This window comes from Anguilla anguilla, chromosome 13, assembly GCF_013347855.1.
Source record: "Anguilla anguilla isolate fAngAng1 chromosome 13, fAngAng1.pri, whole genome shotgun sequence".
NCBI classification, from domain to species: Eukaryota; Metazoa; Chordata; class Actinopteri; order Anguilliformes; family Anguillidae; genus Anguilla; species Anguilla anguilla.
This window is the reverse complement of record NC_049213.1, coordinates 38,323,764-38,350,214: the sequence shown is the minus strand read 5'-3', so window position 1 is coordinate 38,350,214 and position 26,451 is coordinate 38,323,764. Positions and strand designations below refer to the sequence as shown.

Here is a 26,451-nt window from a genome sequence, read left to right as displayed (position 1 = left end):
CTGAACACTTCTAAGTGTTAACTCCATTGTTAACAGTGTAAAGGCTTTGAGTATGTTCAGTTATCAGGAGACACACGTAATTTTGGTAAAAGTGTTTTGTTCCACATTTTCTCTTTCTCCCCCACCATCAATCCCACACTTTGTCCCCACCTCTCTCTTTCTGTCCTTCTCTCCTTCACTTTCTGCCCCTTCTCTCTCTCTCTCTTTTTGCCCCTCATCCCTCTTTCTACTCCCTCCCTCACTTTATGCCCCCTCCCTCTTTCTGCCCTCACACTCTCTCTTTCTGCCCCCTCCCTCACTCTCTGCCCCTCTTTCACACTCCCCTCCTCACATCCCCCTCTCCGTCGCAGATGGCTATGCTGTTGAAGTTGCAGGAGGCGGCTAATGTTATAGAGTCTCCAGACAGGGAAACGGTGACGGACCTGAATCTCAAGCCCACGCTCTGAGCTTCGGCAGGAAGCTGGAGAGGCAGACTGAGCACTTTGGATAGCTGTACATTGTATTTGTGATCCGTGTCAGCTTTGAAGTTTGGTATTATGTGGTTTTTAAAGAGCAAACTAACTTTCAGACGACTTGATCTGTACCTTAAGAAGGTACTACTAAAGAAAACTCCACCTGTGAATTTAAGGGAACAAACTGTCATTATTAATTATACTAAATCTACCGATGCATGGCTACCATCACAACAAATTTAAAATGAAAAGTTTTGATTTTATGCCACGTTTGTTAATTTTCTCAGTCATCAAAATAATAGCCTTTTTAATTTTTAATTTTTTACTTTAGATAGTAACTTTGCTGATTTCGAAACCTCTGCTATTGAACTACTTCCCTACGTGCCACTCATGGAAATAGGAAAATTGGTAATGAGACCGTATTCTAACACGTGATTGGACACCACAATTTGTGGGTGGAGACAACAGCAGAGACATGTAAAAAGCACATATATGGCAAGGGCAAAATAGACGGCAAGTATCCACAATGGTTATCGGACTTGAATCTAAAAACTGTGCTGCTCCTACTTTTAAAACGGTGAGGCCATGGATAAGATGGAAAAGACAAACAAAACAGCCTGTGTTAAACTGCGGTCTTGACATATAAAATCTTCAGAGTAAGGTGGAAGTGACCGCATTGTGTTCCTCTCATGCGGAACGACCCACTGCTGTCTTATGGGGTCCTATTATAAGGGCTATAAGGCATGGCCCAACCAAACCGTATGCAATTTTTAATCAATGCTCTTTATGAACCATGGTGCTCAAACAAATGCCTTAATCTGTCTCCTCACTACAATATCTCATAGGATTGAATGACGTCAAAGTTGTACATTTTCAGGTTCGATAGAAACATATCCTTTACTGTTATGATTTAGGGTATGGCATATGGCATGTGCAGATTTGACGTCTTCAGTTTGCAAATGATTCAGAGATAGCCATACAGCATTTTAGTTTGCTTATTACGTAACTGAAGTGTTATCTGTTTCTAGTTAAGATGCACTAGTTAACTGATTTTCCTTTCTTTAGTTAATCAATAAGGGATTCCTACAGGACGTGAGGGTAAATTCACGAAATCAAAAATGTCAGACCAAAAATATTGATTATTTTAAACTCATCCTGCAGGGGGCAGTATGCAAGCCTTTTACACATGCAAGTCTTTGCTTCTCTTTCTTTTCTTTACAATTTGAAGTACTTGATGTACTCATTGCCATTGTCTGCAAGCATACTTCTCTTCACCAGTGCTAAAGAATACAACTCATTCGAATGGCCATGACTGAAATTCCCATGGTTTCATTTAAACTTAAGATACCACATGTGCTATTTTTTTTTTTTTAAACTGTTGTCAGTTTAGAGAAATGCCGCAAATAAGGACAAACTTGAATTTCATTATAACCGACCGATTTCCTGAGATGACTATCAGCGTAACGTCACACAAACGCTTGTCTAATCAACATTAAATCAAATTTGACTTTACCGATTTTTACCGGTCTGACAAATAAGCTAATGAGTAAAGAAGTGATATTCTGCCTCTCAATTAAATCTTTAATTTTCCCGGCAAATTTCAACAGAGGTCATGGAATGGTTCATTGGGCCGTAGTCACTTAAATCACCTGGACGAAAGGACCTGTCGTATGCAGACTGGTCCATTTTGAGCGTTTGTCTGAAGTGCGCCATATGTTCATATCGACTGTTTACCATGGAAGGGATTATTGACGCATAGAGGACCTGCATTTGAGCACTGGCTGGCACTATTATTAATACCAACTAATTTAAAGGTGCAAATATCTCTTATGCTGAACCAAATAATTGAGCTGCATTCTGATGTAGTGGCTACGTAATAAGATCGTGTTTAAATAGGGTTAAAAGGAATGTAAATGTAACACTTGCTCGAGTGCAATGCCTTGACACAATATCATATTTTGTTTCTTTTTTTTTTTTTAAATCCTGAGAGCACAGCCTTTGTATGAATTTGGTGCTATCAGACTTTCCCCGCGATGGTTCCTTTAAAGAGCTGGCCTCATCCACATGCGCAGTCAGTGCAAGTGTTGAGGTAACAGAATATTACTGACAATATAACAATATTTCTGATTGACGGGACACAGTTCCTGTGTTTCAAGAAGATTTCAGTTCATTGGGCCCTGGGTTGAGATTTGGGAATGTAGCCCTTAATATTCAGCCATACACCAACATCTAGCTGCTAATGGTGCTACATCCTAATAGATTTAACGGGTAGTCTTCTGGTTTCTTTTTTTTTTGGCCTTTTGAATGAACCCCACAAATGTTAAGAACTACGCAGATGACTGTATTTTTAGTGTCCGCTGGTTGCACACAGTTTCTTTTTTTTTAATTTTTTTTAATTGGCAACAAAACAACAATTACTAACTGGCATGTCACCGGTGATTCTGTGAAATTTCGTCAGGTCAGCCCGAAGACCCATCGTGCGTAATGCAGACACAGTTTCAGAACAGAATGCCTGCGAAGAAATAAGAAAAGCATTTGCCATGTGAGCCATTTAATAAGGCTTTAGAAGAGCAAGTTCCACCGTATCCTATAATATGATGCATCGGAGAGATGAATTTCTCGTACTGCTTGTACTGCACCAACAAGGCAAAATCCCAGTTCCAAAGGCACAACCACAGACCAGCTCGCTCCCGTTAAATAGTGTGAAAATAAAACATTTCAGAAGTTGTACATTTAAGCTGCATGAAAATCTTTGTACAGAGGGATCGGGTGGGGAAACGATGTGTTAAAAAAAAAAAAAACAACAAAAAACAACAAAAAACATCTCAAACTGTGTTTCGGAATATCCATCTCACAGGAATACATGCCAACTCTCTCTCCACTCTTCATATCATTGTCAAATAATCCTCTGAGATTACAATATAAGAACCAGTTTTATATCTTATTTCTGAGGTCTTAATAGCAATGCTTTCTTATAAACAATGCCATCTGTATATATGAATGCCGCACCACTTTGTTCATAACTTAAACACAAAGGAGTTTAATATTCCTTACTTATCACAATTCTAAAATTCAAACTGCATCTGAAAGAAGATTAACTCTCAATTTTAACTTAAAGAAGAAGCAAATTACCACTCCATGTCTGTTGTACATTCAATACATTTAGTACAAAATGGCTGCCATAAACAATAAATTATTATTAATAATTTATTGTTTATTAAATTACTTTTTCAGAATCTACAATCACCAAAACAATTTTTTTTCCTGTAAACTTTGTAATACTTCTGTGTTATGTGCACCACTTTTGCATCAAAGTGTTGAAACTGATCCTTTGCTGTACTTTGCAAGCTTGGACTTGGAATTATGACCTTGCAGTTAGTTTTGGGAGGTATGCATGTAACAAAAGCTATTATTGTCCTAATAAGTTTCGGAAACTGTAAACTACACCCCTGTGAATTAATGAGAGTAATCTTTTTTTTTTTTTTTTTTTTTTTGGATGGGTCCATCCATGTGTATGAAAATGTGACAGATTTGACCAAAATGCAGAGATTTAATTGGTGCATATCTCAAAGAAGGAGGGATGATGCTTTCATTCTGAAGCTTTTATGCTCACCTAAGTAAGGTTTTACTGAGATGACTGGACAGTTCTGTAAAAGAAACCTTGATTCCTGATGTAAAATGTTTGTAGGAATTTGACTGGGGGGGGGGGAGGAGAAATGCACAATGGAATACTGAAAACAATTGAGAACCCGGGCTTCACAACCTTCCGTCTTTGTGAGCATGCTGGAGCCAGCAGCCCTATCTTTACGAATTGGCCCCTTTCCGTGCGAAAGCCCACAAGCTGTTGTGCCTGTGTTCTGTGTGTACAGTACTGTGCTAGAGCATCTGTCTGTGTAAGAGGAAACTATTCAGCAACTTGTACTGGCTTTTTGGGATGCGGAAAATGCCAACTCAAACGGCACACTCTTTGAAAACCTGAATTCACCGAGCAGATGGAGCTGGTGCGTCTGTATCCATCCAGGGTTGTAGCTCCGTTTAGATGAGTGTTTTCCGTAGTTGTGTGAGGTTATTGTTATTGCGGTGGGTGGTGCGTGCGGTAGATCGGTTGCAGCCGTATCGAGCCTCAGTGTGACGTGAATTTCACCTGTGTTGGATTCAGAAGCTAGTGTCTTGGACCCTGCGGGCCTTAATTCGCCACATCTGAGTGGAACTTTGAGATTCCGACTTCGGACTCTGTCCGCCAGTGAAGGGGTTGTCCCCCATCTGATGCCGTTTGGGTGCGCAATTGAGAAGTGTGGTGAGGCATTAGAATTTTTTATACAACGGTTAATGAGGTGACTTGTTGATTTGAATACTTTTGGGTGTTTGGCATTTAACGTGACGTGAACTGAGGCATCACCGTACTTATGGGGGTACTCCAGTGTGCCCCACTCACCTAATCCTGTTTTAAAGCCACACAGTGCAGGATTTTTGTAGTGGTCTTGCTGTGGTCTTGTGTTTGCAATCAAAGGAGTCTCCAACTCCTTCTTCAAACCTGCCCACTCACCCCGAATACCCCGCCTAATGTAGCTTAGCTGGACAGTTAGAGGTAACGTTACTTGCATGTCCAACAGGAAACAAGCCAAGTCAACCTAATGGTAATTAAGTGTGTTAAATGGTAAAATCAATGAGTGATCATCTTATTTACCTTTAACACACACACACACACACACACACACACTTCACATCAGGAGCATGGTCCTTACAATGGAGGTTCCTGTAACACAAACACACTTCAATCAGGAGCATGGTCCTTACATTGGAGGTTCCTGTAACACAAACACACTCCACATCAGGAGCATGGTCCTTACAATGGAGGTTCCTGTCAGCTGAAAGCAACCCCTGCTTTATGCATTACATAGTAACAGGGAGTCAGTGGGTGTCTCTGAAAACCAAATGTGTGTTGTGACAAGGACTTGGCACCCCTTGAGGGAATTCTCAGTTATTTCCCTAAATCTTCAGGGGGATTTAAAGGGAATAAAGTCTGAATTTGGTGTTTATTTAATGTTTTCTCACCCTGGGGCCAGTAAGGGTTGCTGAATAGTTACACAATCTTGCAAAGCTTGTTCTTAATTTTTTTCTTTTTAAAAGTGTAATGATGGTATCTAACGTAACTGACGTGCAAATTTGATGGAATTCTAAATGTTGTAAATGCATGTCATGTTGGTGTGTTTGCAAAGCCTTTAATTGAACTGGATTCTCTTTATTTTTTCATTCTTTTTTTGGGTGGGAAGTGGGTATTTCTATCATTGATTTTTTTTCCCCTTCTTTTTAAAATAAGTCATGCTTGTTTTAAACCTTTCATTCTATTTTGTACAGGACAATATAATTGTAAACTGTGTAAATATTCAACTCATCTGCGACAACAATCATTTAAGGAGAAAAGAAAATGTAAAAGGCATCTGGCAGTAAAGGCTTAGTGAAGCCTTTGCTTTATGTCGGTGGGGCCCCTTGCTTCGGGGATAATACAATGGCCTGTTTTTAAGATCACACATCCATCTGTCTAAATATGTTAATTTGTCTCAATAAAGTCATACCATACGGTAACCGAATCCCCATCATTATTTCAGAGAAGCAGGAAGACCGCTGCAAATGTCAAAGAACTAAGGGTAGTTGGAAGCCACGTAATAAATATTTAATGTCTATCACACCCTTGGTAATCCAATGACAACTATCCGGAAAACTAAGTTACAGTTGTGTGTGATTGGCCGGTATCCTGCAATCCGATTGGTTCTACCAAGTTTTAGTTGGTATTATGTTGAGTTTGAATTTTTGCCTCTAATTGGGATCCAATTGACACACGATCATGGTGCACTTGTTTTTGGTGCACAAATTTTCTGGTTTAAATGCAAATTAAACAATAAGTTAGGCTTTTTAAAATAAGTTGTTTCTGCTAGTGCTCTGTGCCACTGGTGTATAGTAATATTACATATTATAGTCTACAAAATCGTATTTAAAGATAAAAAAATAAAAAACACAATGCGCTTATTGAGAGACCATAACACAGCCCGTACCAAAGTCTTGCTTCACCGCCATCATTGTTGAAGGGTATGTCGAGTCCTAAGATCATTTGGGGGACCTTTGATACATCTGATTGTTCTAACTCTTCGTTTTATAGTAAGCCTCGAAAATTTGTTTTCATGAAAGTGATTTTAACGTCCTCGGTCTTTCCCTACAACAATAACTGTGGATTCCCTTACTGCGCCAGAAGACCAGGACAAATCACGTGTGCCCCGAAACCAAACAATCGGTTTAAAGTTTGTCTCGTTCTCTCTCTTACGCGCATTGCTTGGCCAAGTCAGTTATATTGTAGCAGTTGATCACAAGTGACTTGCAGACCTCTTTCAATGTTAATTTTTTATTGGGATCATTTAAATGTTTGTACCGTAGCCCTGCCTCACAGTATGTGCGCCCCAAGTGGCATGCTGAGATGTGTCTGTCCCCGTGGGGTATGTGACCAAGGTGCACTGAGAGTGACAGTGACACAGATTTGGCGCTGCGCTGTCGCATATAAAGACGGGGAGGGTGGAGTCCCTTGCTTTCAAACCCAGTCGCTATATAAAGTTGACATCCCCCAGCCCCCCGGGAGACACTTTACCCTAAAGGCGGACTGTCATTCCGGACACTCGAGCAACATGCCAGCCAAGCCTGTCATCAAGAAGGCGCCGCTGAAGAAGGCGCCGGCGAAGAAGGCAGCGCCGGCACCTGCTCCGGAGCCTGCGCCCGAGCCCGCACCTGCCGAGGCTCCTCCGGCCGAAGCCCCTCCCGCGGAAGCCGCGCCCGCAGAAGCCGCTCCAGCCGAGGTTGCTCCCGCGGAAGCCGCGCCCGCAGAAGCCGCTCCAGCCGCCGAGGACGCTCCTGCGGCTGATGCTGCTCCGCCGGCAGAAAGTGCTCCTCCCGCGGAAGCGGCTCCTGCCGACGCTGCTGCGGCTCCACCCCCTCCTACAGAACCAGCTCCTCCAGAAGGTAACGGGGAGCATAAAGTATCAGCAAGGAAGCACAAAAGTTAAACGAAAAAACCACGGTGCTTCATAAAGCTCTCAAATGTTAAATACCCGATATTTATTTCAGCAGTGCTAAGAACTCGTTTGGGCTACTCAACATAATTAAAATACCATGCTTTATATGTAGGTGTTTTATTATTCCCAGCTAATCAAATAATTTCAGCATAATGGTTGTACGGAGTGCGCTAATCTGTATGGTAGGCTACTTACTCTTCTAATTTTTAACATAATCTCTATTTCCCAGTTTTTAGCCCTTGGATGTGTACTATACTTCTTTCCCATTAACATCTAACTTTCCCAATATATATATAACATTAACATTTAACATCAGCTGATGCCGCTGCCGCTCCGGCTGCTGAAGAGGTCGCTGCTCCCGCGCCCGCGGAACCAGAGAAACCAGCTGACGGTAAAGCTTGAAGCCTGGCACACCAGCGCTTAATTACGCTCACAATCTCTTTATGCGGTGTATATAGACCGTGTTCCTTGAACGCGTCGATAATTTATCATGCTTGCTCTTCTTGCCGGCTACATTTTAACATATGTTAAGTGTTAAATCATCTTTTACAGAGTACATATGGTACCTGTTGGACTCGTATGTATTTTAGAGTTGGATTAACACTAAACGTTTTCTATTCCTATTCGTAGTTGTCGACAGAGGTGTTCAGGAAAAACTGAATCGTTTTAGATCATATTCTACGGGACTCTTCGCATCAATTAAATTTGGCTGTTGAATTTGCCCCGAAGAGAGGCAATCCCCACATTGTGTGAATTTTTTTTTTAAACGCAACTGTGTTGCCTGTGGATAATCGAGTTTTTCCTGAGCACCCCTCATTCATAACCTAACTTTTAACATCAGTCCCCGAGGCTCCCTCTGCTGAAGCAGCCAGTGCCGCCCCGCCTGCCGTCCCCGCGCCAGAGGCACCGGCTGAAGCCGAGGGTACTTCGCCACGCATTTTGCATGTTTATTAATAGCCTATAGCCGACATGTAGGCCCAAATAGCCTATTGCCTACATTAGTAACATTTGTGCTATGTGATAGATGCAGTTCTATTAACTGTCAGTAGCTTAAGTTTCATCAGTGTCGGCTATAAGTAAGAAGCGTCAAGAGTGTCATTGAACTAACGACATGCAACGTCATCAGCCGCCGCTGAACCCGCAGAAAAGCCTGCTGCTCCTGCTGCTGCAGAAGGCGAGACTCCAGCCGAGGGTAAAACATAATGGCCTAACAGACATGATTAGCATAAAAAATAATGTAAACGTAAGCCTACATGCTTCATTTAAGCAATTCGTTCTTGTCTGTTAATTCATTTCATGAAAATGTAACACATCCCATACGGAAAAATGATATACGGGAAAGTATGGGAACTTTCAATGTAGGCAGACATATTTTTAATATTCATTACGCATGTTTTTGCATCATATTGCATCTCAAATATATTATGAAAATATTTTAAATGTTCAAATTTAGCTGCTTTTGTTATTTATGAGGTGTTCACAGATATTTAATACCTAGCCTACATTTAAATACACGTTGTTAATTTATGTATTTCATACACATATTACACATTATATTTAAATACATTTTCAAATTTACATCAATATATTTAAATATTACTTTTCCGTAAGGGATCACTAACACTAATTAAGATGGTCCCTCTGTATATTCCTTAGAAGCACAGTGCATCCAGAAGCACAGCACACCTATACCCTATTGTTCACTAACATCTAACGTTTAACACCAGCACCAGCTGCTGCTCCTGAAGTACCTGCTCCACCGGCCGCTGCTAAGGGCAAGGCGCCAGCCAAGGGTAAAGTTCACGTGGGCTAGCTTACCAAAAAAAAAAAAAAAATCGTCAGAAAACATTCTTATGATTAATGTTCTCTCTTATTCAGAAGTGCATGCGTGGCAGACGCCCTACTGCTTTGTTTTAACATTTTAACGTTTACCAGCCGTAGCACCCGCTGCGAAGGAACCTGCTGCCGTTGTCGTGCCTGAGGCTCCCGCTGAGGGTAAATCATCTTTCTGAGGCAATTCTAAATTGACCTGGTAGTTTTTTGGTTTTGGATTTCCCGCGATATATTTAAATGTACTTTTTACGTAAGGGGTCATTAACACTAATTAAGATGGTTCCACTGTATATTCATTCGAAGCACAGTTGGGATCAGTATTGAACACCTGTACTCATACTGTTCGCTAACATCTAACATTTAACACCAGCCGCTGCTGCTCCTGAAGTACCTGCTCCACCGGCCGCTGCTAAGGGCAAGGCACCGGCCAAGGGTAAAGTTCATGTGGGCTAGCTTACCAAAAAAAAAAAAAAACCATCAGAACATTCTTATGATTAATGTTCTCTTTTGCGATATTTTCAAGAATGTATGTTTTCCACAATAGCTGATGGTAATTGCAGCTCGATGAGCTCGTGTCTGTCCATTGTCCGTTGGACATTTCATCCAGAAGTGCATGTGTGGCAGACGATCTACTGCTTAACATTTTTAACATGTTAACGTTTACCAGCCGTAGCGCCCGCTGCGGAGAAACCTGCTGCCGTTGCTGCGCCTGAGGCTCCCGCTGAGGGTAAACCATCTTTCTGAGGCAATTCTAAATTGACCTGGTAGCTTTTTGGTTTTAGATTTCCTGCGATATATTTAAATGTACTTTTCCGTAAGGGACCACTAACACTAATTAAGATGGTTCCACTGTATATTCATTCGAAGCACAGTTGGGATCAGTATTGAACACCTGTACTCATACTGTTCGCTAACATCTAACATCTAACACCAGCCGCTGCTGCTCCTGAAGCACCTGCTCCACCGGCCGCTGGTAAGGGCAAGGCACCGGCCAAGGGTAAGGGAAAGGCACCAGCCGCTGCTAAGACCAAGGCACCAGCCAAGGGCAAGGCACCAGCCAAGGGTAGAGTTCATGTGGGCTAGCCTCGTTTTCCGTTTGGACATTTCATCCAGAAGTGCATGTGTGACAGACGCTCTACTGCTTTGTTTTAACATTTTAACGTTTACCAGCCGTAGCGCCCGCTGCCGAGGAACCTGCTGCCGTTGCCGCACCTGAGGCTCCAGCTGAGGGTAAATCATCCTTCTGAGGCAATTCTAAATTGACCTGGTAGTTTTTTGGTTGGTTTTCCCTCCAAGTTTAGTTTTTAGAGGGGGAAATATAATGTCCCGTGTTGGCTACACTTTCAGGAAAAACAAAGGTGGGGGGGGGGGGGGGGGGGGGGGGGGGAGAGGCAATCAAGGTGTAGGCTACAAACTCTTCTCACTGGAATGGTACCCTACTAGTACATACATTGTACCCCTAGCCAGCAATACATAATTTATTTGTACCTTTTTTTCTTGTAAAAGGTAGCCTGGTAGTACCTAGATAGAACATTATATTATACTTTCAGGGTACATTTGGGAAATATGTTCCCAAGAGTGTACGTTAACAGTAACTAACACGCTAATGCGAAACTCTTCCCCTTCCTCTTCATCGCTATTTGACGGTTGACGGTGACCATTTAGGATAGGCTAATATTTAACTGCCAGCGCTATTTGAAAGAATCTAACATCTAACGTTTACTGTTAGCCGCTGACGCTGCTGCCGCTGCTGCTCCTGCTGCTCCTGCTGCTCAGCCCCCCGCTGAGGACGCCGCTGCCCCTGCCGCCCCGGAAGCCCCAGCTGATGGTAAAACATGTTTCAACGAAGAATTGACATTGACAGTTTTTTTTTTTTTCTTCCCCTCAGAGGCGGGGAGAGAAATTCCGATGCATTCCAATAACTAAGCTGAGGGTAGATACTCCTCCCTAGCCTAGGCTATTGGTTGGCTATTTTAAAAACAACATTCCATTGCAATTCCTTAAATTAACCCTTTGAAGAGTAGGTTTTTTGGATTCCCCCCTCCAAAATTCTAAGTCAGTGTTCTTGAACAATTATACCAGACAGTGGTGACTGGTGACAGTTACATCAGCATGAGAATGTTCAGTCAAGAACGTTCTAAACGCATTAGTCTTACACCTCACATCTTACACCTTAAAGGGTTAAGTGGTTTTCATTTCAAAAACAAAGCCACAAGATTGTAGTTTGGGACCTAAGTAGAATTTGTAATGGAAATTGTGAAATCCTCCCCCCTCCCCCCCATGCTGTCTTGTCCGCTACCTGTGCCGTAATGCTACTGGTGCCACCCTAACGCAAATTTAACACCAGCTGCAGCTGCTGCCGCACCGCCAGCCGAAGAGCCCAAAGCGCCTACGCCGCCACCTCCGGAACCGGAAGGTATAGCACCTGTCCGTCAATAGCCTGGTCCGACGAGGCTTCCTCATCTTCCCGCCAAACAACCCCTTCGACCATCGTTACGAACATTATACGCGGCACCAGTTTCACACGTTTAACTCCTGTGTGTGTGTTTTTTTTTCTTCTTTTCTTTTTTTTCTGGACTTGTGGTTCAGTGCCCACCAGCGAGCCTCTTAATGTGTCTGTGGAGGATGTCAACGATACCTCAGTCACAATCAAATGGAGACCCCCGGAGAAAATTGGCTCTGGCCTTGATGGATACGTAGTGGAGTACTGCAAAGACCAAAGTAAGTTTTTATGTAATGCTCGTGTGAGACTAAAGGTTCGTTTAAGAGGAGAGAGGAAGGCCCAAACAATATGGGACTCAAATTAGCCATTAGGATCTTGCAGGTACATTGAGCAGTGTGATCCTTGCTCAGTTAACTGTCCGAATGTAAAATATTTAATTTATCTGTTGAGCATCGTGGGAGAAACCGGATTTGCGTAATAAATGGGAACTCATATTTGTCCCCTTGGTTTTTTTTTTTTGGTTTTTTTTTTTTGAGACAGCCCGACTGAACTAAATGCATCGTTCTCCTTCCACTCGAGCTCCAAGTGGAGCAGCGGGTGGGTACACCAGTCCAATCCGGTGCCCTCAGCTTTCTTAGTCTTTACATAATAGTGTCAGCTGTATTTGCAGAGCAGGCAAATGGCCTGCACCTGCCCCCAATGTGTCATCAGCAGATTTACCCCAGCGCTGCGTTCTGCCCCTATTAGGAATGAGGAATTTTTGTCTCTCTCTCTCTCTCTCTCTCTGCTGCGGTATCGCTGAAACCTGCTTTTAGAACGACATGTGGAGCAAGCGTCCTCGAGGCACACTTGCCTGATCGCCGTGTATCAGCTTAAATTAATGCTAATTCATTTTTGAGATCATGTTTGCAGGTTTGCGTTCGTGTAAATCTACCGAATTCAAAAAAAAAAGAAAAAAAATGGCTTCTGTTATATTGTAGATGGCACGGCAGTTTGAGTTTGATGCGTTTATTTTAAGCCTCTGGGTAAGGTTATATGGGGTTAAATGGGGAAAAGACACCACCTGCTCATAGCCTGACAAAATGTAAATTTCCTGTGAATACGAGCTATAACCAGCCAACGTATACAGTAACTGCAGATATTTATACACTCGTGTGTGTGTGTGTGTGTGTGTGTGTATATATATATATATATACACACACACATACACATATAGGAATTCAATGTGTCAGCAATCACTGTATTCTAATTTGAATGCTGCGTTGATGCTAATTGATATGCAGATATGCACTATATGCAAATGGTATGTTTTGGACTTAATATGCTCATTTTAGCCATTTTCACATCATAGTTTTATAATCATTGTAGCACCTCAGATCAGTATGAATTGATCTGTGAAGTGGTTTTGTTAATCTTCCATTTAAGATCCATTCCATTTAATCTTTCAGGAGGGATCATCAACAAAGAGAAAAATGTTATGTTCCCAGCAGAAGGAATGTGTAGATAATGGATGTGGTGGTATAAAGTCATGAAATGCTGATGTGTAGATAATGGATGTGATGGTGTAAAGTCATGGATGTGTGGATAATCGATGTGATGGTGTAAAGTCATGGATGTGTAGATGATGTATGCGATGGTGTAGTCATGGATGCAGATTTGTAGATAATGGATGCGATGGTGTAAATTCATGGATATGGATGAAAAGCGTGCGTTCATTTTTCTCTTCCTCTTCAGCGACTGACTGGATTGTTGCAAACGCTGAGCCCACACCAGCCAACCGCTTGGTGATCAAAGACATGGCCACCGGGGACCTCCTGCACATCCGCGTAGTTACAGTCAACCCAGGAGGCCGCAGTGCCCCTGGGGCCCTAGCTGAGCCCGTGATTGTGCGCGAAGTTGTGGGTGAGTGTTGCGCTCTCAATACCGCTGAAGCTAACCACCCCCCAACCCCCTCCTCCCCCCCCCCCCCGCCCAGCCTGTGCATGGTTTGCATTATGCACAAATGGTATCCCCACTGAAAATGGGCACCAGTCAGTCCTATCAAATGTCTCTCAAAACGCATCGGCAAACTTTCGACGAGGAGTTGGCTCAGGTTGCGCACCGAGGTTCCTCAAAATCGAGCGAACGAGACTTGGCGAGGCCTCATTGGTGAAGAAGCTGCGCTTCTGTCTTCAGACACATTTTACTGAACGCCACCATTTGCACACGAACCAGGAGAAAAGAAGGTAATGGCTGTGGAGGCCTACAGCCCGGGACCCTCGAATGGATTTTCAGTCTATGAAATGTGATCCAGTTGGCTCCTGCTAGCACATGCTTTCACACCCGTTCATGTATAATTATACAAACCCCAGGCTGCAGTGTCACTCAACGTGGTTTCACAAAATCTCCAGACTGACGTGGCTTTCTCACGAGTTACTGTACACACGGTACATCTGTACCTGTAAGGGGTTACCTTGTCCCAAACAAGGATGTCAGTTCGGCCCTCCCACTGCTTATCCTCAACTCTAACAAAGAAATTGTCTTTCTGAGAGTCAAAAAACCCAATTTTTTGCCCCGACTTTGGACTCTTGTAGACGTCGCAACATCAGTCTCCTCTGTTCAGTAACAGTGTCTTTTGCTCTGAGCTCAGTGTGCACCAGCATTCCTTATTTTGGGGGCAGTCCCTGTGAAGTTGTCCGTGTCAGGAGTCCTTCTGTATTACCTTCTGTGGAATACCTTCCAGGGATCTTCTTGGCCAACCTTCAGAGAGCCTGCAGTTGAGTATTTTCAACCTCAGGTCCCCTTCATATGGCATGAATTATTTAGTGGCCTTTGCAAAGAATTTTCCTCATCTATAGATATTTGTGCGGGAGTTTGACCCAGTCAAGTAACTTCGATTGTATTATTGCCTTTTTTTGGGTGGGGCGTTGCAGTTGACAGCATTGGTGGGATGTATGAAATTTTTCCATTTTTCCATCTTGTCTTCACTTTATGCTCAAATCAGGACAATCTTGCAATCTGTTACGAGGACAAAGGCAAAAATTAAACTCGAGTCAAGAAAACCTGAGCGGGATCTAACGAGACTAATAATCAGGTCAGCGATAACGGACAGTCGAAGTTGCTGGAAACTAATTGAAAGATTCTGGGCTGAGCTCTTTGGCAAAGCCAACCAGTACTGTTCGCACACCTGTGGCATATCTGTTGGGCCCAACAGATTTGAACTGTTCCCAAAAGAAGAACCCGAACCTGTCTTCTGGAAAACAAGTGGGAAGTCCCAGCCGTTAACTAGGATTAAGGAGGAAGGGGGGGGCACGGAGCCTTGAATCTGCTGATTTAACTTTTGCCAGACCACCTGCTGTGTTCAGGGGAGAGCGATAGGGACAAGCCAATGTGTGGAGGCTGGGGTATATGGATGAAATTCCCGGCGGGGGACGGGGGACGGGGCGCGGGGGTTGGTTGAGTTGCCAGCTCATGTGTCATATAAACGCTTTGAGCTTTCCAGAGATGCACTGTTTATCTTCAGGCATGCCAGAGGCTCTGTCATGCCATACTTGGTTTAGGCCCCGCACAGATAGGAAGGGGGTCAAGTCAGGACACAACCTCTCAGCCTCTCTTTTCCGTTTCCTTCGTAAGTCTTCGAGATGTGTTGCTGTCCGTTATTCTCCGTCAAGCTCTTTGTAGGTGACCTGTTGAGCAAACTCCCACTTAATCGACCTCAATGTGGCCAGAGAGGTGGCGGGTATTTCAAAAAGGTTGGATAAACTGGTACAAATGTGAAAAGCCAAATTCCGTAGCAGAGGAGCCCATTTCAAAATGAATGCGGCAGTGAATTCATTCAGCATTTTTACCATATTTTTTCTTGTTTTGACAGGGTAGTGAACATAGACAATCAATCGCATATTGTTGAGGGAGGTCCAGTAGTCCTAGCTTACACCAAGAGTCATGAGTATGGATGTACCGTTAATGTATTGCACTCCCGTAGATGTTGGCACTTAGTCACACTGTCAATCTTGATTAGAATTTGATATTGAGATTTGAATGCCCTCCTCGGGTAATCCGACAGGTTGCTTATACTGGAAGCGGTTATGCAGGCGTCTACAGTATCATCTGTGTGACTGAGATCTGTGAGTGACGGGTTATTTAATCAGCAATTGAGCTTGGTGCTTTACATAGTTATTTTTTCTGTTTCATAAATTTGTCCTCGTTACATTAGGAGCTCACTGAATTGAGACATATCAGTAGCTCTTAAAGGAAGATGCAAGATCAAAGCCTGGATTCAGCTGTTTGTAGAATTTATTAATGTGTCGGCATTAAGAACATATTAAAATCCAAGCCTAAATCACCTTTTTTTTTATTATCTTGCCTGAGAAGCTATGTACTTCACCTGCAAGTTGAGAATCCACCCTGGTTTTGGATGGCGTGTACAAGTGTATATGTGTGTGTCACAACCCTCTGTGTATAGAGTCTTACTAATACTGTAGCCTTTTGGGATGGTGTGGGGTTGTGCGTGGGGCACACCTTTGTGTCACGTGACATTATCTCCTCACCATATGTTTGGAGGAGGATGGAGTGTGAGCCATTCTTACAGAGACTGTACATGAACCCAGGAGCTCCATTCTTAGTGGATAAGAATTCTCACAATAGATGCTCTTCGACAGTGTAAACCATACACTTCCATAGTCTGAGGATCTTAACTGCAGAACAGTGGAAAGATTGTGCCGTTTCAATTGAATCTCTGTCTTATTCAGCTGATTGATAAATAGATTATGCTTTTTCCCCCAAGATCATACAATAATTCCCCTTTGACCTTTGTGCTGAAAGCGGGTCAGACGTACATTCTTCTTTGGGAATGAGCCTGTCCAGTGGGATATTTTGAAAGAGCTTCTCTGCAGGTATATATTTTATGTTATATTGGTTTCTTTAGCAAGTCACTATGTACTGGTATCAACACTGTCCAAGGGGGCCTGTTTCTTCTGAAAGGACAATCCTGTGATGTCACTCATTTGCGGAATTGTCTACGAGCGAGCATTTACTTTTCCTGTCCCCCTCTTCTCCTCCAAACAGATCGCCCCAAGATCCACCTTCCTCGTGTCCTGAAATCGAGGCTCGTCAAGAAGGTCGGCGAAAAGGTCAACCTTGTCATCCCCTTTTCTGTAAGTACTTTACAGCAAGTGTGAAGACGAAGACCTCTTCACGGTGAAGTTTTGTAATCATTGAAATTTTTGAAGGTTGATGGTTTGAGATGTCTTCTCTTTAACACATTCTGTTATAATTCCAGTCTCCCTTGAACTTCCCGTAGTCCAAAAAGCTGTGACTGACTAAGACCATACCTGCTGGTGATAGCAGTTAAAAGCATGGGTTAAAAGCTGGTGTGTGGGGAGTGTAGGGAGGCCATATTAAGAAGCAGGGTTCAATTCTGTTCCTGAAACAACTGCAGTTTGCCTTTGTTTTTTCAGGATAAATACATTCTCGTAATACTCCTTATTGCAATCAGACTTTTATAATTTTTAAATCAGACTTTAAGACCGAGCAGTAGCCGACTTCGTCATGACAAGCCTGGTCTCAGCGCTTCTTCCGTTCTTTAGAAAATGAATTCTGGCTGTAGCTGTTGTGACCTGGAGACTCCCTCAACAGTGTGTCCCATCCTGAATGACTGGTTGATATAAATTATTCTATGCACAGCCGTGACGATTGTAACCAATGACATAAGCAGATTTTTATAAGAACGGAAATTGTGTTGGTTGAGCATTGTGGAACAGAAGTTAAGGTATAAAATATCTTGTTAATACTGATTCGATCATGTTTTTCAGGTGTGAACCAGGGATATGGATTTCTAAATTTTAGGTAGATTTATTAAATCTAAAGATTTATTAGATTAAAGCTATCGTTTAGTCTGTTAGAGCTGATTTAGCACAAGCTGCATTTTCATTGAACTCTTCTCTGGCCCTATAGTGTTAACCGTTCGCCATAAAAACGAGTAATCGCAGAGATGGTAGATCAGACCTCTGCTTAACAGTGCTATTCATGCAGGCCCTTCTCCCACCCCCAGGGCAAACCAAAACCAGTGGTGAGCTGGACCAAGGACGGCCAGGCTCTGGACCCCAAGACCATGAACATCCGCAACAGCGACAAGGACAGCATTCTATTCATCCGGCAGGTGGATAGGAGCCACTCGGGCATGTACGAGATGTCCGTGAAGGTCGACAGCTTCGAGGACAAGGCCGCCATCATCCTACAGGTTGTCGGTAAGTCTGATAGGTTTTTGTTCTTTTTTTTACGCTATTAAAATTATCCACGTGTCGCTATCTGACCCTGGACCTCAGTTGTGTCATAATATCATCAGTTTGGCCATTGCATATTACTGTACTTCTCTATGCTCTCGTACAGTATAGATCATTACAGCGTGCTATGTCATTTTAACAGTGGTAAAGTGAGTTTTTTTTGGGGTACTTCAGAACTTCCAGGTCCCCCGACCAGCATTAAGCTTGTGGACACCTGGGGCTTCAACGTGGCACTGGAGTGGACCCCACCCCAGGACAGTGGCAACACCGAAATCACGGGGTACACCGTCCAGAAGGCGGACAAGAAAACCGGGGTGAGTGAGGCCTCCGTGCCTCCACTGGCCAATCCCAGAGTTCGGGAGTGTGCCAAATTGTCAGCTAGTGTAATGGTGTGGTCTTGCAGTGATGATCAAGCTTGAGTCCAAGTCAGCCGCAAGGTTTATAGTTGTCTCGTAGCGACGTGGCGACAGTTTTAGCCTCTTGCGCCGTGTCTGCAAGTATCGCCCGCGGCAGATAAAAAGCCCAGGTCCTCCGGGTTGGTCACGCTCTGGGCTCGTTGCAGGACTGGTTCACGGTGCTGGAGCACTTCCACCGACTCAACGGCACCGTATCCGACCTCGTCATGGGCAACACTTACTCCTTCAGAGTCTTCGCCGAGAACAAGGTCGGCCGCGGAGAGGAAGCAGCCGTCACCAAGGAGACGGCGCAGATCCTGAAACAGGGTGAGCTGGCCGCCGCCTGACGCTCTGTCTTTATCGATGAACAGGCTGGAAGGGGAGAGGTGGTAATACTGAACAGAATGAAGACGACGGTATTTTAAAGATTCTGCTATGAACGGCCAACTTCAGAGGAGTCTCTTGGCAGAGCTAGTTCATTATTCATAAGACAGAATGCAGTTGGCCCCAACTTATTAATAATAATCATAATAATTATAACAATGATAATACTAATAAATAATAACACTAGTTTGGTAGCTGAAGTATATATTCTGTTTTGGCTTTGGCCCTTACAGGAATACACTATCAGCCTGTCGATTACAAGGAGCATGACTTCACTGAAGCCCCCAAGTTCACCACTCCGCTGAGTGACAGAGCAGCCACCGTGGGCTACACCACCAAGCTCCTGTGTGCCGTCAGGGGCTATCCAAAGGTAGGCCTCCTTATGACCACTTCCCCCTCTCTCCGGCAGCAGTGCATTGTGGTCCAGCTGAGGAGCGAGGCCAGGACCACAGACGTGTTTATGTCCCTTTATGTGGTCATAAATTCCTGCAGCCTACATGTAACCGAGTAAATACGCGTTCGTTCCAAAATGCCCCTGGCGCACCGCCCGTGTAGTGGTGTAAATGTTTAAACTGGCTGCCACGGGAGACCGTTTTTTTTTTTACGCTAACTTGTAAACCTGCCGGAAAGCCTCGTTGAAGCAGGAGCTTTTTCGTCGGGCTGTCCCTCACTCAGAGGTCGGGTTTCGGGACAGCTGGGGGATGGTGCTCTCTGATTGACAGCAGCAAGAGTGGGGACTTGACGGCGAGGTCTTGCGCTGTCAGGAACTCCTGCGGGGCCTTACCCTCCAGCTTCTGCGCCTCTTTCAGCCTGTGCTCCAGCACTGTGCTACAAGCTTCAGATTCCTACAGGTCAAACCATTCAAAGGTCTGCAAGTCCAGCATCTGTCGTCTTGCAGTGCCATGGGTAGTCATAGCGTAGGGAAAGATCTAACTGTGAGGAAAAACAATGTGGTTGTTCTGATTTCCATCTAATTTCACTGATTTTGCACATTTTAATTTATTTGCTGTAGAAATTACAAACGGTACAATGAATGTTTAAGTGGAGGTGGCTTTCCTTAAGACATATAAAAGTTGTCCCTGGGATTGAAGCACTAGTGATGCTGTGTAATACCTGTGGAGGAAGTTGCTGGTCACACAGCAGCCTGAGATGTTTTATTTGTTAAGGATTAGCTTACTTTGCTTACATATCAAGTGTTCTATAGAGTGACAATGCTCTGCATTAGGGAAGCACAATATCGGGGTTGTGGCTGTATCGACCTTTGAGAGCTATGATAGCTGAAAAGGATCTTATTGGTATCGGCCCGATGCTGAGATTAGGGTCGATATGATGAGCAATATTCGTGCCCCAGAGAGACGGGTGCATGCGGATATGAAGACATGTTTCTCATTCATGATCCACACAGTTTTTTCAAGGGTGGCTTCACGTGTGTGTGCGTGCGCGCGTCCGTGTGTCTGCACGTGCGTGTGTACATGTGTGTGTTTGTACTATTTAGTTTGTCATTTTAGAATTTACCTATAGCATACAATACATCATGGAGCTGTATATGTGAGTAACTGATATTATGAAACTTGTATCTTGCGTTTTAGTTTATGAAAATGATGTTCATAACTTTGCACATATTTTTATAAAGGAAAACCCGTGTGAGACAAAAGGACTCCGATTACAGTAAGTTTAGGGTGATTGACAGGGTCCTTATAAAGATTCCTTCATTTGGATGGTCATCTGGACTGCTTCCCTGTCACTGTCATTCAAACAATGAGGCTGTTGATGTTTGGTGCCAGCACCCTGTCGTTACCTCTGGTTTAACATAATAGTTTCGGTCTGTTGTCATTCGGTTCTCCTCCGACTGACAGTTTTCACCACTTGAGCCCGAAAGGGTGAGCAGCAGTTATCCTCTGACTGAAAGGCCAGCAGATGGGCTGACGTCGGTGCTCTGCTGTGGAACTCTGGGTATGTGCAGACAGCGGCGGCTTGGTCGCTCGGTAACCTGCTACAAGGCCCGGCTTGGTCGCTCGGTAACCTGCTACGAGGCCTGGGTTGGTTGCTCGGTAACCTGCAACAAGGCCCAGGTTGGTCGCTTGGTAACCTGCTACTATGCCCAGGTTGATCGCTCTGTAACCTGCTACGAGACCCGGGTTGGTCACTCAGTAACCTGCTACAAGGCCCGGGTTGGTCACTTGGTAACCTGCTACAATGCCCAGGTTGATCGCTCGGTAACCTGCTACAAGGCCCGGGTCGGTCGCTTGGCAACCTGCTACAAGGCCCGGGTTGGTCACTCGGTAACCTGCTACAAGGCCCGGGTTGGTCGCTCGGTAACCTGCTACAAGGCCCGGGTTGGTCGCTCGGTAACCTGCTACAAGGCCCGGGTTGGTCGCTCGGTAACCTGCTACAAGGCCCGGGTTGGTCGCTCGGTAACCCGCTACAAGGCCTGGGTTGGTCGCTCGGTAACCTGCTACAAGGCACGGGTTGGTCGCTCGGTAACCTGCTACAAGGCATGGGTTGGTCGCTCGGTAACCTGCAACAAGGCCCAGCTCGGAACCTGCTCTGAGGCCCGTCCCTTTTTACTCGGCAGTGCTGTTATTCAAAAAGTGTTCAAAGCTAATCAGCAAAGTTTCTGTCTGACTCATCGTCAGGTCGCGGAAGCGGTGGCACGCTCCGCAAAATTGGCGTGAGGTCGGGACCGTTACCCCGTAGGGCGACCTGGAGCGAGGGCCTGCATGTCAGCAGCTGCTGTTCACTTTTTATGGAAATACCGGCCACTGTAAACTCACACCACCACAGCACCCCCGAGACCCGCTGTCCGTGTGTTTACACGATGCCCGGCTGGAATGAGAACACTCCGGAAGGGTCCGAGGAAGGTGGGGTCCCTTCGAAGGTGCTCGTTGGCCCAGCGTTTCTCCACATCACAAGATTTCAGGGTTCAAATGTCAAGACGCGCAAGTGGCAATGTAATCTACAGTCACATATCATTTGTGGAGAGTACTTCCACATAGGTCAACTATAAATGGAATACGCATGTCTGATGTTAAATTTCTGACCTTTTGTGTGTGTGTGTATATATGTGTGTGTGTGCGCGCTACAGAGAGTCCAAATGTATGAAATTCCACTTCGCCCTTGAGTGTCTTCATGGCCCCCTACGGTCACTAGTTGACTGTAATGCATAGCTGAGTTACACTGCCCCCTAGAGGGGGACAAAGCATCAGCTATTATTTGCTCTTACAGGAAATACACTGAGTTACATGTGCTGACCAATTAGCCTCAACATGATAGCCAAGTAGTTTTTTTTGTGGATGTTGATAGTGCTGGAACTGGCCTGTACCCCCACTATTGCAAACAGTCCCTTGGGCTGTTGACATGAATATATCACTATTATGTCACAATTTGAGTTCTCAACGGGCCTGAAAATCCAAGCCTGAGCTTCTGCCACAGGGGGAAAAAAAAAAAAAAAAAAAAAAAAAACTGCACTTCTGAGAGTAACGCTGATGTTCTCCGCTACCTGTACGTCGCTCTGGATAGGAGGGTCTGCTCAGTGGCCGCAGTAAAATGTAATGTAACTTGAGCCTGAGAAATACAATGGTGTGATTCAGTGCTGTGGAGAAATACATTTTACTGCTGGTAATTCCATTCGGTCTCTTTCCTGAGTTTTTTGTTCTCGTCAGACATCCGCAGATGCATAAAGAAGCAGCCCTGTGTCATGCTGATGCACATTACAGATGCTTTAGCAGACGCTCTTATCCAGAGCGACTTACACAACTTTTTACATAGCACTTCCATTTTCATCCGTGTATGCAGCTGGATATACAGTATACTGAAGCAGTGCAGGTTAAGCACCCTGCTGAATTGCCCAAGGCTACAGCAGCAGCGTCCTTCATAGGAATCAAACCTGTGACCTTTGGTTTACAAGACCAGCTCGTTACCCATAATGCTACACTGGCGCCCCGTCCTGTGGTCTTGTAACGCGTCCTGCGGTAAATGGTAAATGGACTGCATTTATATAGCGCTTTTATCCAAAGCGCTTTACAATTGATGCCTCTCATTCACCAGAGCAGTTAGGGGTTAGGTGTCTTGCTCAGGGACACTTGGACACGCCCAGGGTGTGGGTCGAACCGGCAACCCTCCGACTGCCAGACAACCGCTCTTACCTCCTGAGCTATGTCGCCCCCCCCCCCCCCCCCCCCCCCCCCCCCCCATGTCGCTGTGGTCCTTTAACGCGTCCTGTGGTCTGCTCTAGCCCAAGGTCGAGTGGATGAAGAACTCTATGATCATCGGCGAGGACCCCAAGTACAGGATGATCAACAGCCAGGGGATCTGCACCCTGGAGATCCGCAAGCCCTCCTGCTTCGACGGCGGCGTGTACACCTGCCGGGCGAAGAACTCCATCGGGGAGGCCGCCGTGGCCTGCAAGCTGGAGGTCAAACGTGAGTCTGGGGTCGGAGGGGCAGTAGAACCCTGCAGCTGCCCCCGGTACACGTACAATACCCGCTCTGGGGGGTGGCAGTGAGGCAACGCGTAGGGGCGGCCTGCGGCAAGTTGTCCAAAATCAAGGCTTGAGCCCTGCAGTGAGTCTGGTGCAGACTGTTCTTTCAGACCACCATGTGCGGACTCGCTGGAAAATCATTCAAATTTTAAACATTATGTTTTGACTTGACTTGGCTTCAGCTGACATCCATCTGTATCGGTAGATTAAAAAAAAAAATTTATATTAGCTTAAATATGCATTTCATCTTTCATTTAAGATGTATTTCTACACAAAAATGCATGCCAGTTTCTGTTCTCAGCTGTCTGTGATGCGCCCTTTGAAGCTTGCTTTCATTTTCATTTCGAACTACAACCACTACTTTCTCCAACAGAGGTTGTGAACCCAGCAGCCGAAAAGAAGGAGTAGAAGACCCGCACGCCCACAGCTGAGCAAATCCTGGTGAGTGACAGATGGACGGAACATTTCGCCAAAATATACGGAGGTTGCATGCGTTCTCATCTGTATCAGGGGTGCCAATCAAACCGTGTTTAGTGAGGAAATGGAGGACCTGCTGATCTCTATTGGATTTTGAAAGAGCACCATTTTTGATATCTGATGGGGGTTCGCGTCGGCAAGCGTGGATCCAGCCAACAAAGCAAATAACCAAAAGGTGTTTCTGAGTCTACACCCTCCCCAGACCGACAGAGGATAGCGCATCGACCAGGACTGTGATACACACAGAGAATTGATGTAACACCTGAATTGGAGAGAAAAATGGCAAAAAAATATATATATAAAAGTTTCTGGAAAGCCCCCCTTCCCCTTTCTATCCCCCCCCCCCGCCCCGATCCCCCCGGAAACTGGTAAGCCTGGACTGAGAAGGGATTAAATTTCGCTGTGTCAAACGGTAGCAAAAAATAGCAACAGGGCTGATGCTAGCCTGCTTTGCCCCGCCTACGGCTGCATGGCACCGGGTCTGTCTGTCCGACCGTGCTTAAAGAGAAGGGAGGTGAACAATGGCTGCCATCTTCATGTGTATTTCCGGATCGGGAACACCACCTGTTCCTCACTGGGGTTTCACGGTGGTGGTGGGGGTCGGGGGTCAAGGGTCAGGGGTTAGGTGGACAGGAGGTTGCCTCAGTGTTTTTATACCCCGGTTTGTTTTCCCTATTTGGGTCCCTGTGTAACGGCACACCTGTTTCCCTGGCGTTTCTGCCTTACATGGTGGAGCGCAGATCTTCAGAGAGCTCCAGGGCCCCTTCTGTACCAGGTCTCCCAGTGGCAGTGCCCCATAAATTCTGCCCTGCCGAGCCACTTCCTCACATTTCCCTAGCTCAGCAGCTAGCCCGTGCGACAGACGCTGCGGTTTATTTCCAGAATGTGCTTTTCCTTGCGCACGTGTTGGAGCCAATGAGTGTGCTAGGAAGCTTTCCACCTTTCTAAAAGCCCAGGTATGAAGGCCTGCTTAGGCACTGGAGTGTAATATTCCATTCTAGTTTCATAAATTACTACCTAACGGTCCACGGTTAATTTATGGCTAAAGTTTAATTATTTGAATTTGAATCAACGTGTTCATGCATGTGCTCATATGCTTACTCTGTTCTCCCTGTATAAATGATCACTTACCAAAAGATTTTGTGGATGTACAAATCTTGATTATTCTCTTGTCTTGGAAGATACAATGTTGGGATTTTGCACCTTAACTATTCAAAAATGGTATCCAAACCTGCTGCCAGTATATCTCTGCTAAGGTTAAATGCATTGCTACCAATGTAATTCATTCATCAAGATCATTGCAGTGAGATTCAATAGAGTTTAAAGATCGTGTCCTAAAAAAAGATGCATGGTTGAGATTCCTGATTGGTTCTCATGGTTTTGTGGACTGCTGATTGGTTCCCGTGAGATGAGTCTGTAGGCTGCCTGAAGATGATTCACATGCAGTATTTGCGTAAGTCACATGACTCTGAAAATACCTCAGTGGCTCAGTCTGAGAGGAGGCTTGTGAAATCAAGTCAAAGCAAATCAAAGTTTATTTGCAAGTAGGAGCCATGTTGCCAAGTTTAATTGTTCTTTTGGCATCATGTGACGCAAGTGGAAATGCCCTGATGTCTGATTCCCTTTCCATTTTATTCCCACAGGATGTCCAGATGTGTAGTGTTTGAAAGCGATGGCTGAGAGGAGTCATGTATATAAAAGAAGATGACCTTGCAAGATTTGACGTTCCCATGAATTTGCTGTATCCATCTAGCTACCTAATTGCCTCCTAACGTTCGGGAGAGCGTTGTAGATAAAGCGTCTAACTGTGCCAGAAATGGGTCAGATGCAGCAGCGGTTTATGTGGTAGAACTTGTATTTCTTTTTCTGTGTTTTCCGATTGTTCTACATTGCCACTTTGAACAGGTCCACCCTCAGTAAGTGGGTGAGCACGCAGGAGTGTGATGTGTACTATCTGTATGAAAGACACCGTGTCCTTGTCTTGCAATAAATATTGTGGTTTAAATCCCAGCTCAATTTGAATGTTTTTTATTTTTTTATTTTTTTCTCTCCAAACAAAACTATTCTCTGCACACACAATGACCGAAAAACAAAAAAGGTGTTGGGTTATTCTGAAGGACAGTATTGGAGAATTTCAATTTCCTTCCCGGTACAAAATACAAGGGAAATGTGTGGCCAAGCTGAATTCCAATTTAAATAATTTTTGAAAAATTAAGTTCAGTGATCACAAAACATGCAATTATATATTATTATTATTATTATTGTTATTATTATGATTATTATTAATAATAATAATAATAATAATAATAATAATAATAATAAAATTGCATCACTGAACTTAATTTTTCAAAAAATAAAATAAAATTAAAAAAACTGTAGAGCAAGAGTAGTGTGTGTGTGTGTATACAGGAGAACAGAGAACAAAGAACATGTATTAGTGACTGAAAAGGAAGTCAGTTTGTCAGGCTCTCTCCATTGGGCTGCCTGTTCACACTGATGCTCCTAAAGTGTAACCACATTCTAATTGCGCACACTGCAGTTGAAGGAACACACTGCCCTAGATTCAGTCTTCACTAAAACTTAATTTTGACTAACAATTAAATGAAGGTTTTCATTTTTTTTATTTTAATGAACACACTTCTACACTTTCCGAAATGATCAGAGTTTAC

At 44.3% G+C, this 26,451-nt stretch overlaps 2 protein-coding genes across 9 annotated transcripts in view; both read left to right on the top strand.

Annotated features, from left to right (window-relative positions):
* nav1b (neuron navigator 1b) overlaps window positions 1-6,038 on the top strand; it is an 84,574-nt gene extending 78,536 nt beyond the window's left edge. For 6 of the 7 annotated variants that reach the window (XM_035389062.1, XM_035389061.1, XM_035389060.1 and 3 more), the window contains one exon: window positions 351-6,038. In XM_035389062.1, coding sequence (XP_035244953.1) covers window positions 351-446 — 96 coding nt within the window. In that variant the 3' untranslated portion in view covers window positions 447-6,038. The remainder of the gene's footprint in view (window positions 1-350) is intronic. The other variant, XR_004762050.1, reaches the window with a different exon arrangement.
* Window positions 6,039-7,005: 967 nt separating this feature from the next.
* On the top strand, window positions 7,006-25,792 carry LOC118211673 (myosin-binding protein H-like). Of its 2 annotated transcripts, none has more exons than XM_035389067.1 (20): window positions 7,006-7,457; window positions 7,827-7,901; window positions 8,352-8,432; window positions 8,637-8,702; window positions 9,238-9,303; window positions 9,446-9,505; window positions 10,278-10,406; window positions 10,514-10,573; window positions 11,073-11,171; window positions 11,691-11,759; window positions 11,933-12,064; window positions 13,521-13,688; window positions 16,830-16,918; window positions 17,815-18,010; window positions 18,221-18,360; window positions 18,609-18,768; window positions 19,059-19,195; window positions 23,060-23,246; window positions 23,679-23,746; window positions 25,426-25,792. In XM_035389067.1, the coding sequence occupies exons 1-19, from the start codon at window positions 7,127-7,129 to the stop codon at window positions 23,711-23,713; spliced, it is 2,280 nt and encodes a 759-aa protein (XP_035244958.1). In that variant the 5' UTR covers window positions 7,006-7,126; the 3' UTR covers window positions 23,714-23,746; window positions 25,426-25,792. The 2 variants fall into 2 exon arrangements, with proteins under 2 accessions (XP_035244958.1, XP_035244957.1); XM_035389066.1 differs by lacking the exon at window positions 9,446-9,505 and adding an exon at window positions 10,011-10,070 and having other exon boundaries at window positions 7,007-7,457.
* The last annotated feature ends 659 nt before the right edge of the window (window positions 25,793-26,451 follow it).